At 41.6% G+C, this 12,871-nt stretch overlaps 1 protein-coding gene across 1 annotated transcript in view; it reads left to right on the forward strand.

Moving 5' to 3' along the window:
- Nucleotides 1-12,871, forward strand: part of LOC119857376 (cytosolic phospholipase A2 epsilon-like) — a 39,106-nt gene that overhangs the window by 16,658 nt on the left and 9,577 nt on the right. Inside the window, exons 7-13 of the mRNA XM_043516832.1 lie at nt 1,533-1,693; nt 1,833-1,916; nt 6,135-6,172; nt 6,901-7,036; nt 7,790-7,926; nt 8,807-9,029; nt 11,309-11,423. Coding sequence (XP_043372767.1) covers nt 1,533-1,693; nt 1,833-1,916; nt 6,135-6,172; nt 6,901-7,036; nt 7,790-7,926; nt 8,807-9,029; nt 11,309-11,423 — 894 coding nt within the window. The remainder of the gene's footprint in view (nt 1-1,532; nt 1,694-1,832; nt 1,917-6,134; nt 6,173-6,900; nt 7,037-7,789; nt 7,927-8,806; nt 9,030-11,308; nt 11,424-12,871) is intronic.

The raw sequence follows: 12,871 nt of genomic DNA on the forward strand, positions 1-12,871 counted from the left end.
TATGTAGAGACTGTCCAGTTTGACCAATGTACATGGCAGAGGGGCATTGCTAGCACATGTTGGCATATATCACATTGGTAGATGCGCAGGTGAACGAGCCTCTGATAGTGTGGCTGATGTGATTAGGCCCTAGGATGGTGTCCCCTGAATAGATATGTGAACAGAGTTGGCAACGGCTTTGTTGCAAGGATAGGTTCCTGGGTTAATGGTTCTGTTGTGTGGTGTGTGGTTGCTGGTGAGTCTTTGCTTCAGGTTGTAGGGGTGTCTGTAAGCAAGGACTGGCCCGTCTCCCAAGATCTGTGAGAGTGATGGGTCATCCTTCAGGATAGGTTGTAGATCCTTGATGTTGCGTTGGAGAGGTTTTAGTTGGGGGCTGAAGGTGATGGCTAGTGGCGTTCTGTTATTTTCTTTGTTGGGCCTGTCCTGTAGTAGGTGACTTCTGGGTACTCTTCTGGCTCTGTCAACCTGTTTCTTCACTTCAGCAGGTGGGTATTGTAGTTGTAAGAATGCATGATAGAGATCTTGTAGGTGTTTGTCTCTGTCTGAGGGGTAGGAGCAAATCAGACGTCAAGAATTATAACATTCAAAAACCAGTCGGAGAACACTTCAATCTCTCCGGTCACACGATTACGGACGGACCTGAGAGTGGCTATCCTTCAACAAAAAAACTTCAAAAACAGACTCCAATGAGAGACTGCTGAATTGGAATTAATTTGCAAACTGGATACAATTAACTTAGGCTTGAATAGAGACTGGGAGTGGATGGGTCATTACATAAAGTAAAACTATTTCCCCATGTTATTTCTCCCCCTACCCCACCCCCTACTGTTCCTCAGACGTTCTTGTTAATTGCTGGAAATGGCCCACCTTGATTATCACCACAAAAGGTTTTCCTCTTCCCCCCCTCCTTCCTGCTGGTAATAGCTCATCTTAAGTGATCACTCTCCTTACAGTGTGTATGATAAAACCCATTATTTCATGTTCTCTGTGTGAGTATATAAATCTCCCAACTGTATTTTCCACTGAATGCATCCGATGAAGTGAGCTGTAGCTCACGAAAGCTTATGCTCAAATACATTTGTTAGTCTCTAAGGTGCCACAAGTCCTCCTTTTCTTTTTTGTCAAAATGAATGTAACATATAGTAGAAGAGCTTTTCTGTATTGGAGTGTAATATAACCCAATGAATGACTCTCTTATAGGGCAATCCTCCCAATTACCTGAATCCCTTTTATATGGAACTGCCTTGTACTCTACAGTGTAAATGCCTTATGGCCTGATTGTGAGAGATGCCAAGTCCCCTCATTGACTTCACTGGGAGTTGATGGTGCTCATAGGACTGAGCCCCTAGACAATGTTTATTATGGCTATAAAACATTATGGATACATGGTTTATATGGTGTCTTGAAATATTATTGGCTTATTAAGCAGCATCCACATTATGAACTTAATGTAGAGAACTCTGATATGTTGTTTTAAATTAGTTAAAGATGTGATAATCATGGGTTCAATGTTTGTTTTGTCACCTGTTTAGAAAGAAAATTCGCATTTACAGTGGAAGGATCCTATGAAGGAACCCAGAACCATTCACTGAGCTCCTACCTTTGTCCAGCTTCTCCTGCCAGATTCCACTATATCAAGTATAATCACTCAGAGCTGGGCATTGCACTACAAAAGATGAGACAGCTCTCTGTGGTACATTATCATTACAGACCTTTATGAACACAGCTCATTGGTTTATCTTTTCTGGGGACTTGGAAGTGTGGGGGTGAAATGTTTAACCATTTTCTCCTTGTTGTATTACAATTAACCTCCCCTACCATTTTCTTTTTAGTCTTCCTCAAGTCAAGATGAAAATGAGTCCCTGACTCTAGCTCTGAATTCACTTCCCATTCAAGATAAAGTAACAATAGGAGAGGTGAGTTTCGACCCACCAATCTTTATAGAATAAATACCAAACCAGGATGCTTTCAACTTACAGGGAAATAACTTTGCATTGTCATTAAACTCTAGTCAGTTTACATGTTGTTGCGTACACACAGACACATACACATGTTAAAAGAACATGAAGGTTGCAAAGTCAAGCACTTGAAAGTTAGGAGATACCAGAATTAAGATTGCCTGTATAACTTCAGTTCAGTTCCCTTGAGCATATATACTATAATACCATTTTTGATTATATGACTACATGCTATTTTTTCCCACAGGACTTTTGCCTCATTCAGCTCACAGGATGGATGGTGCTCATTTAATAAGCAGCTGTTCAATATTTTGATATCTCCTCTTTAAATTTGTGGCCTCAAGCCTTATCTACTCCCCACTATTCAAACCCTGCTCCAAAGACACAATTATTAATTTCCTCATGGGATTTTGTATGGTGCTCATCACTAAGACTGCAAGTTTGTCAAGGAGGTCATTGAAGTCATGGACTTTCTGTGACCTCCATGCCTTCTGCAGCGGCTGGTGCGGCTGGCTCCGGACCTGTCTGAGCAGCTCAGGCAGCTTCTGGGCCAGTTGCACTGGCCGTTGCTAGGGCAATCTTGGGCCACTCCCGCTCCAACCCAGCAGCAGCAGGAGAAGTTTTGGTGGGGGGGCTAAATGCTGGGGGTTGGGGGCATGGGAGGGGGTGAGGGCTCTGTGCGGTGCTTACTTTGAGAGGGCTCCCCAGAAGTGGCAACATCCCCTTCGCAGGTCCTAGCTCAGCACGCTGCCTCTGCATACAGGCACCGCCCCCGCAGCTCCCATTGGCTGCAGTTCTAGGAGCTTAGGGAGGGATATATTGCCACTTCCGAGAAGCCGGGTAGGGAGCCTACAAGTCCCGCCAAAGACCCCCGCCCAGCACCAGCGTGTATCCCAGGCTGCTCCCACCTGAGCAACCGTAGTGCCCCTGGACCTCCCCCCAGCACTCGCGATGCCCCCTAGACTGCCACCTGAGGCCCCCCGCACCCTCTGGGATGCCCACCCCTGAGCACTTGAGGCACTCCCAAGATTTAGTCAGGGGTATAGTACAAGTCATGGGCCATGAATTTTTGTTTACTGCCCATGATCTGTCCATGACTTTTACTAAAAATATCTGTGTCTAAAACGTAGCCTTACTCATCATAATAGTATCTGAGTGTTTCAGAAACATTGATGAATTTATCCTTCCAACCATATGCACTGACTTCTGATCGTGCCGGTGGGTGCTCGACCCCGCTCTGTCCACAGCCCCACCCTAACTCCACTTCTGTCCTACACCTCCTGCCCCGTCCCGCCCCCATTCCAACCCCTTCCCCAACTCCGCCCCCTCCCTGCCAATATTCCAACTCCTTCCCCAAATCCCCGCCACAGCCCTGCCTCCTCCCCTGAGTGTGCCACATTCCCGCTCCTCCCCTATCCCTCCCAGAGCTTGCTACACTGCGCTCAGGGGAGGAGGTGGAGCAGAGGTGAGGTGAGGTGGGGTGGGTGGGGAGAGCGAGCTTGGCTGCCGGTGGGTGCAGAGCACCCATTAATTTTTCCCCGTGGGTGCTCCAGCCCCGGAGCACCCACGGAGTCGGCGCCTCTGTTCCCAACAGCCCTGCAAGAGGAACAGCTATTATTATCCCCATTTTACAGATGGAGAACTGAGATAGTGTAGAGTTGAAGTCCAAAGTGTCCCCACTTCTGCAAATCAGATCACAAGGTCTTAAGATGGACCTCAATTCATGACCACCTGTGAAAAATCTGGTTTAAATTAATTGCTCAGCATCACATAGGAATTCTGTAGAACAGGCAGGGATTAGAATCCAGTTCTTCAGGACAGCATTCAACTGCCTTAACCATGAGACCATCCTTTCTCATCCTACAATCATCTGCACACCATTCACTACACTTCCAACTTCTGCACCAAATGAGACGGGGTCCCACAGAGGGGTCTTCTTTACTATACTACTCAGATGCATCCCCAGAGCAGATCCATTCTGAGCACTGAATGAACCAGGGGTCCTGTGGGGAAAAATAGTATGTATTCAAAAATTAAAGACTGTATCGTAATGTGGATTCACAAATGGCCAAATTAAGGTTGCACAGGTAACCTTAATTGTGGCATTTCCTAACTTGTGAATGGTTGACAGTGAAAACCTAATATTCTTTTACTGATTTTTTTGTAATTGTAATTTCCAATGTTTTAAAAATGGCAAACTGAAAAAACAGAAATCCCATCATAATGGTTGTCATCCTCTATATGGAATAGCACTAGAAGGGGATGTGACACATGCCCTTTGCTAGTGGGTTTCACAGATATTTGCTGAGAGCAGAGGAATTTAGAGATTCAGGAATGCTGGATCCCATTCCAAGCTCTGCAGGTTAGCATGTCTAGTGGTCAAAGATCCTTCTGTCCATTTCCCCCAAGATTGACCCCTTCTCTTCCATCTCTTTCCACCTGTCCATGGCCTAGTCCCCTCTTTTTCACACCCGGTCTTCACATTTCAATCCCAATCTCCTTGCCTAGCCAGTCCCAATCTTCACACCAACTCTCAGTCCCATTCTCCACCCACTCAGAGCCTCAATCCCAATCTTCCTGCAATCAGTCAGTTTGAGTGTCCCACTGCCTCCCAGTCTCCCCCCGCCCACCTTCCAGTCCCAGTATCCTTGCCCAGTCAGTTCTAGTCTCACCCCCCACCCCCTCCCAAATCCCACTTTTGTCTTTCTTCTTGGTCTGGATTTTGTTTCACAGAATTACAATTTAGTCAAATTTGGGTGCATTTTCGTGGGAATAACAAATGGCACATCCTTGACAGAAAGGCCAAATTTCAAGTCCCTGCTCCAAAGCATGGGGACACTGCAACTTCCAATGAAAATATTATAAGAATTTTTCTAACATGAACAAAAAAAATATTTTTTCCTTAAACTCATTCCTGGAAATGGCTGAACCGTATTGTATGAAACTTTCCAAAAATATTCATCCTGAGGCAGAAACCCAGCATGGAAAATTTTAGCTCAAACATTAAAGCCTGGCAAAGTTACAACAACTGAAAACACAGGGTCTATAATGGGAAGTTTGGGCAACCTTAATAAAAAGTGGTGCTACCAGACATTCCTGTAATAGGAGAATTTCTTTGTGCTCTGTGCATCAGCTTAGCTCTGCCTGCTTCGGGGAGGGATTTACTTCCTTCTTCCACTCCCTCCTTTTTCATCAGTGAAGATAAGAGAAATGGAGTCCAAATTAAAACAACAAACCAGAGTGAAATCCACACAAACACGTATGATAAATGAATGTAAAAAATCAGTTTGCACCCAGAGGGTTGGAATCTCAGATGGTCTAAATTAGCATATTCTCATTGACCTCAATGGAACTATGCTGATTTATAATAACTGAGGCTCTGGTCCATTATTAATCCATGTCCATGGCTAATTAGTCTGGGATTTAGAGCATGCATTGATATGTGTAGTTTAATTAAAGGTGGCAATTACTGGCTGAGGCCTTAAGTTTTTTAAACTGGTACAGGTGCCTGAAAACATTGGAAAAATTGAGTTAAAATATTAGACTGAGAATTAACTAGTGGTGTTGAGTAGAACTGTGTGAAATTTTTCAGATTAAAATTTTTTTATGAAAAAAACAGATTTGAGTCAATGAAGACTTTTCACAAATTTGTGTTGAATATGCTGTGTTGTTTCAGTTGAAACCCCCCCCACCCAATAAATTTTAAAAAATGAAAAATACATTTTTGAAATGAAAGGCTTTTGATTTTTTCAATTCAAAATAACTTTTTGTTTCGAAATTTGCCTCAATTTTAGTTGTAAAAAAAGGTTTAAAAAAAACTTGAAAGTGAAACATTTTATTTTGGGTTGACTGAAACATTTAATTCAATCCAAAACAATTTTTAAAAACTTTTCAGTTAGCCAAAAATTGGAAAAAAATTCATTTTGGGTCTATTTGAAACAATTCCCCTTCCCACCTCCATTTTTTGTTTTGCATTGTCCAGTAAACCGAAAAATCAGTTATTTGCACAGCTCTAGTTTTGAGTCTGTTTATAACTATATTTCTCGAATTATTGATGGTCAGGCTCTGTGGCTTCAGTGCTAATTGTGGAGCAGGTAAAACTCATCCCGAGACTGAGAGGACACACAAGCTTAAAAACATGACGACTCTTATAATTTTCCCTTTCTTGGTTTTCAGATCAGAACATTTGATTTGCATGTGAAGACAAAAGAATGGTAAGAGAGTCCCAATCTTGCTTTTGGATCTGTGTAGATAGACCCTCGCAGGGCTCAACTGAAATAAATAGAGCTCCATACAGGCATGGGAGTCTGTCAATTGCGAGAGAAGGGCATTTATTCTTTGGAAGTGGATGATGTCAGCAGAGCTCTTCCCTTTCCTTGCTGGGGAATAATGTCTTGCTGCAATCATTTAACAAAACAGAGTAACCTGTAATTGATTTCAACAGCAGATGAGAATATGTAATGAAACATAACACATTGCGAATAGACTAATCATTTTAATGAAACTGTTTCATTAGATGCCATAGAAGCACCAGTCAAACTAGCAATTAGAAATCTGTACACACACTGGCTGGTCTGGCGTCATCTCCCTTCCCACAGCCTTGTTCTTCTATGGTACACAATTTAGGGCTCTACCCAGCAAGGTGCTGAGTTTTTTGGCCCGATCCAGCAAAGCACATAAACCCATGCTTAACTTTAAACATGCTTCTAGTCCCATTGACCACTCGTGGAATTAAATTTAAGCACATATTGCTTTCTCTCTCTCATTTCTTACGTTAGTCTGTCTATACAGAAGTGTTGGAATGTCTTTTCTGTAAACATATCCACGGTTTTATATATATATATAGAGAGAGAGAGAGAGAGAGAGAGACTTGAAATTGACTACAACAGATAATAATTTGTGGGTTTTGCCTTGGCTTCAGGACTCAGGGCCTGTTTAACAGCTCAAGAAAACTAGATGTACGTTTGGGATTTGACCTGTGCACAGAGGAACAGAATTTCCTGAAGAATCGGAAGAAACTGGTTGCTGCTGCTCTGAAGAAGGTTCTTCGGCTAGAGGAGGATCTGAAGGACCATGAGGTAGTTGAGGCAGAAGAATCTTGTGTCCTGTATTGCCCCAGATGAATGCTAAGTCCTGTTGGGTACTAAAAGCCTGGTCCAAAGCCCATTGAAATCAATGGGGAGTTTTTCATAGTCTTTCAGTGGGAGTCATTGTTGGTGGTGGTTACGATGAGTGATGTGCTGTTGGAGGGGGACTGAGAAAGTAGGGTGTGTCCTGTGTAGAAAGGCGATACCCAGGGGATCCTTCTCTCTCCTTTCCCCAGGCCAAGACAATAGGCACATGAGTGTTCTACCCCCTTCAATCCCCCATTCAGCCCAGGAGAAGGGCGTTCCATGAGGAAGTCTTCTCTCCAGGTCCTGTTCAGGCCAAGGAAGTCTCAAGTTTGACAGACCAATGTTCTAGTCTGGACAGGCAAATCCTACATTCCTATGTTGGCCTCCAGGTGAATACCCTGTTTAGGAGAATCCCAGAGTTGTGAGTTTGACCCCAATTACCATACATATTTTTTAAAAAAGAACCCACTTTGACAATGGAAGATCTGAACTTCACTGTATTCAGCAGCAAGGAGAGTATCAAACAATTTAGAATGAAGCATATGCAGGGCCACCCTTCTTGTATTATTTTGCTGTGCCACAGTTTATGGGAATGCTGTAACCACTCACAGATCAGATTTATTTTTTGCTCACCTTTTGCTTATCTTTCTCCTTTTTAACCATTAATGCTCCTCAGTGTTGTTTGTCACCAACTTTCTGCCATTGTGTGTTGAACAGGTGCCAGTTGTGGCTGTGACAACAACAGGAGGTGGGATAAGAGCTTTGACAGCCATGTATGGCAGCATTTTGGGTCTTCAGAAACTGAATGTTCTCGACTGTGTTTCATACATCACTGGCTCATCTGGGACAACATGGTAAGGAGGTCATTTTATAAGATTTTATTTGATCCTTCTATAAGCTTCTGGGGGAGAGAGAAGTGCTCAAGGAATATGTTATCTTGCTTGGAAATACACTACAGGGTTATCCCAGCATAGCTACAGCATCCTAGCTATTCAGCTACAGTCCCTGTAGACATGGCCTAAGGGTAAAATGTTCAAAGTTGCCTAAGTCCCATTTTAAAAAATGATTTAGGCACTTGGGACCTTAAGTCTCATTGAAAATCAATGAGATTTAGGCTCCAATGTCACTTTTGAAAATGAGACTTAGGTTCCAATAGGTACTTCAGAACATTTTCACCTAATTTTTTCTTATTTTCTAGCTAATAGTTCTTTTCCTGGCACTTAGATTTCAGCTAGCAAAAATAATGATCATTTTAGGTAATTTAACCCCATTCATGAATATCAGTGGAAAGTCATTGGATAGCCTACCATACAGTATATATTCTGAATGGAGTGGAATAAAAATTACCAGATGAAACAAGGAGAGTTTACTGGAGATTTGTGAACATTTCCTCAATCCTGGGTAAGGTTTCAAGCAAACCTGTGTTGAGTTTTGACAATGAACCTTGACTGAATTTTTTTTGCGTTGGGTGGAAACCATGTTGAAACTTGGAAATCATGTGGATTTGCACCATCTTTGTACCCAAAACCCAGTGTTTTCAGATGAGTTTCCCTCTGGGCTTTGGAATTTGTTCATCTCTGAAACTCTAAACAAAACATCGGTGGTGTGAGTTAGCTTAAGTGAAGTGAATCTGAAAAAAGGTTGCATGAAGCTCTGCCACATAGATCCTTTGAGTTTCACAGGCCCCTAATTCTAATTCACTGTTGTCTTTAACATGGTATTTCCTGTTCCCAGGACCATGACAAACTTGTATGAAGATGATGATTGGTCACAGAAGGATCTGGGGGAGCTAATCATTAAAGCTCGGAAGCAAGCATCCAAATCCAAAATGAGTGCTTTTTCCTTGGAAAGTCTGAAGAATTATCATAGAGAGCTGAGTCAGCGCACCCAAGCAGGATACAAGACATCTTTTATAGATCTCTGGGGGCTCATGATTGAATCCATGTTGAATGATGGGGTACTGTATACATCCCTCTTTTCACTAAGGATTATGTTCTCTTTCTAAAAATTAGGAGAAAATTAAACCCTAGGAAGAGAAAGTCATTCAATATCTATATAGAGTTATTCACTCAAAGAAATTCCATTGGATTGATGGCAAATCAATACCTCATGCACAGAATAGGACTTTACGATCACATGCTAATGACAGAGAGATACAGAGTGAGTTACTAAATTTTGTGACTTAGTGAATAAATGAACAAACAGGAGAGAAACAAATCAAGGGCAATGAAACACGTACTGCGTTTTCATGTATTTTCTCAACTGCGGTTTCAGGTTAATTATTTAGAACAGGGATTCACAACCTGACGGGTTGCAACCCTCTTGCCCTTCTCATACAGCGAAATGGCAGAGGGGAACCTGGCTAGATCCGGACTAAATGAAAGGGGAATTCAGATGTGGGTGGGAAAGATTTTGTTATGGAAAAGGAGTATCAGTATAGAGAAGATGGAGAACCACTGATAGGCTAATAATCCAGAGTATATTCGTAAATTAAAGAGATAAGGTGGATGAGGTAATATCTTTTATTGGACCAACTTCTGTTAGTGAGACAGTTAGCCAGAGCTCACTAACAGAAGTTGGTCCAATAAAAGATATTACCTCACCCACCTTGTCTCTCAAATATCCTGGGATCGACACTGCCACAACAACACTGCATATACTAGTAAATGTTCTGTAGCATATTTTGTAAAAAAAAAATAAAAATAAAAAAAAATAATGCCAAATTTTAGTGCGCTGAAGTTCCCCTACAGCATCGGCTATTAAATCTTTGCTGAGAACTGGAGCAAGACTGTCAATTTTTGTGGGGGTTTAAAGGGGTGTGATTTAGCAAGGTGTGTGTTAGTGAGGTTCAACTGTATTAAAATACATTGTATGTTCAATACAGTCATTAAAAAATATAGTGGATCTATTGCTCTGTCAGACCTTAAATTTACAGGACCTTTAAAATTGCTGTTCATCAGCTTGTGGCAGCTGTGTTGGATTTTATCTCAAGCAGGTGTTTCTGTGGCTACTTTGAAAGTTATCATAAGATGTGCACAAGCAAAGCTTGAAAAATCTCAGTGGTATTGCCACACTAATGGTGAAAGAAGTCCTTTCAAATTAAATGGGCAAAACCAAGCCCCTTTTTCATGTGACATTTTTCATTCTTCTTCTCGGGCCAGAAGTTATTTTGTAAAATTTGATAAAAATCTGTTTCGCTGTGTTGAGAGATCATTTCAAAAATATACTTATTTCAGATCTTTTTTTTCACTATAGGTACAGTAGAACCTCAGAGTTATGAACACCTTGGGAACAGAGGTTGTTCGTAATTCTGAAATGTTTGTAACTCTGAACAAAACTTTATGGTGGTTCTTTCAAAAGTTTACAACTAAATATTGACTTAATACAGCTTTGAAACTTTACTATGCAGAAGAAAAGGTCTGCTATCCCTTTATTTCTTAGTAGTTTATGTTTAACACAATATTGTACTGTATTTGCTTTTTTATTTTTGTCTCTGGTGCTGTCTGATTGTACTTCCAGTTCCCAATGAGGTGTGTGGTTGACTAGTCAATTCATAACTCTGGTGTTCGTAACTCTGAGGTTGTACTGTAACTCAATATTGGCTTTTTCTAAAAAAAACCCCAAAACTTTGGAATTAATTTAGGCTGAGTGTCATTGACATGGTTGCTTGACAAAATCATATTTTAAAAAGATGACATTCAAATATAAGAGAACAGTTGAAATAGCCTGTCCTATTTTTTGCACAATACATGAAAATGCCATGCTACGAATATACTGTGTACTCTGCAAATTCTCGTATCACACACTGAAATAAAGTGTAGGCTGGTTAGTAGGATCCACCTTCACCAAGACCATTCAAAGGCCCCTGACTTCTTCCCAAATCTCTCTTCCTGTGAATGAAGTACATAGAGGAGAACCTAGGAGGAAATTCAGACATTTCAGTGACTTCCGAACTCGGATGTTGTAGTTGTGCAATGATTAGTGTAGGCAGCACTTCCACCAGTACATGGAGCTATATCCTTATCTTAGTGTTAGGTTGTTGTCTTGTGTGTTATGTTGTTGATCTGACCTGAGGGAGGAGTGGGGGTTGGCAGAAAGTTCAGTCCTGTCGGTGTGTGCTGGAGTTGGTACCTGCAATATCCCAATAGAGCTCTGTGATTCTATAAGTGAGTATTACAGTAGGTTACTGCGTTATTTTTGTTGTTTCTCAATTAACCATTTTTTCTTCAAAAACAGAAAGATGAGCATAAACTCTCAGATCAGCAACAGGCAGTGAATTGGGGTCAGAACCCACTGCCCATCTACCTGGCTCTCAATGTCAAGGACAACATTACCACTAAAGATTTTAGAGGTAATGGTTATATTCCAGTATTACAGCTGAGTTTAAATCTAAGTAGGTCCTACTTAGGCTTGGACAAACCAATTAGTTAACACAGGAAGCTTCCAAACGTTTACCCTGTGACTGAAACAATCCTATTAGGAGGGTTAACAAAGTTTGCATACTTTAACATACATATATTATTGTGTTTCCTTTTGTGTGTGCATGTCTGCACTTGGATCTAGCCAGTACCTGAAGTTAAATGTGCAGGATTATGGTGAAATAAGCTGTCCTCCCAGTATTACTCCCTCAGCTTAATTGGAAGGAGGGAGTGCTGAAATCTTGTAAGAGCTCATTCTCATGAGATTTCCAGACACATCTTGCAGACCTTAGAGGTCTGGATATTCAGTTAAGTATCTAAACTTACAGGCCCTTAAATAAACTAATGCTCTGAACCTTTTGGAGATCACTTATCACTAGTTCAGTGCTTCTTTTGCATGACAAATCAAAAGGAATAGAAGCCAAATTACATCCTGATCTCCCTTTCATTGGAGGAACAAACCCTTTCCTTGGTGAAAAGGAAGTTGAATCTATGTTCTCTTTGAGACACAGTATTGCTCCATCAATTAATCTGAAATAGACAGGAAGTGGAAAATAAAGTGGTGTTACACTATTCTTGGTCTTCATTTGACACATTCATAATTCTGATTTAGAGGCTGTACATGGGATTGAAGTGATGCATAGACCTCTTCCTGGCCCTTGCATGGTGACAAATATCACCCTATATGTATCTCTCACATTTACTTGGTACATGAGTGTTTGTTCTGACCATTGCCAGATTAATTGTAAATATACCTTTTACACATTTGAAATAAAATGTTTATATCCACAGAGCACTAATCCCATTCCACTGAGAGTTCCCATCCATTCTTTTTGCAAGGGTGACTATGCCCCAGGAGATGCTCCCCAGTGTTTGCAATGCTGCCCACCTTTAGGGGAGATCTCTCCTGTCAGGGGAGAGCTACTTCAATTGTCAGTTGGAGCTGCATAGGAGCAAGGTCACTATAGGTTGCCATGGGGACATGCTGACTCATTACTCCTCCCCATTGCTCCTAGCCATGCCCCTCTTCTGCTACTTTGGGTTACTGGCTGCAGGCTCCCCCATGGAGGGGTTTGGGGTTCCTTGAACTGCCAACCCCCAAACTGGGTGGACCTTGTGCCTCCGGTGACAAAGCTCATGTAAATTGAAAATGAATTAAGGCCACTGTCTGGCCCATTTTGAGGATAGAGCTACCCCCTCCATTTGTTAAGTCCCAAGTCACTCTCCATGTCCTTCAGTGGCACTCATAGTAAATAAAAATGGCTAGTTACAAACAATGGTGATTCCTATAACATAGTTCACCTTGAAAAGCTGAAACTCAGAAGGTTTATTCTACTTTTAACTCTCTTTACCTGCTAGCTAACACCACATCTAGTTACCC

Source organism: Dermochelys coriacea, chromosome 6, assembly GCF_009764565.3.
Source record: "Dermochelys coriacea isolate rDerCor1 chromosome 6, rDerCor1.pri.v4, whole genome shotgun sequence".
Lineage (NCBI taxonomy): Eukaryota > Metazoa > Chordata > Testudines > Dermochelyidae > Dermochelys > Dermochelys coriacea.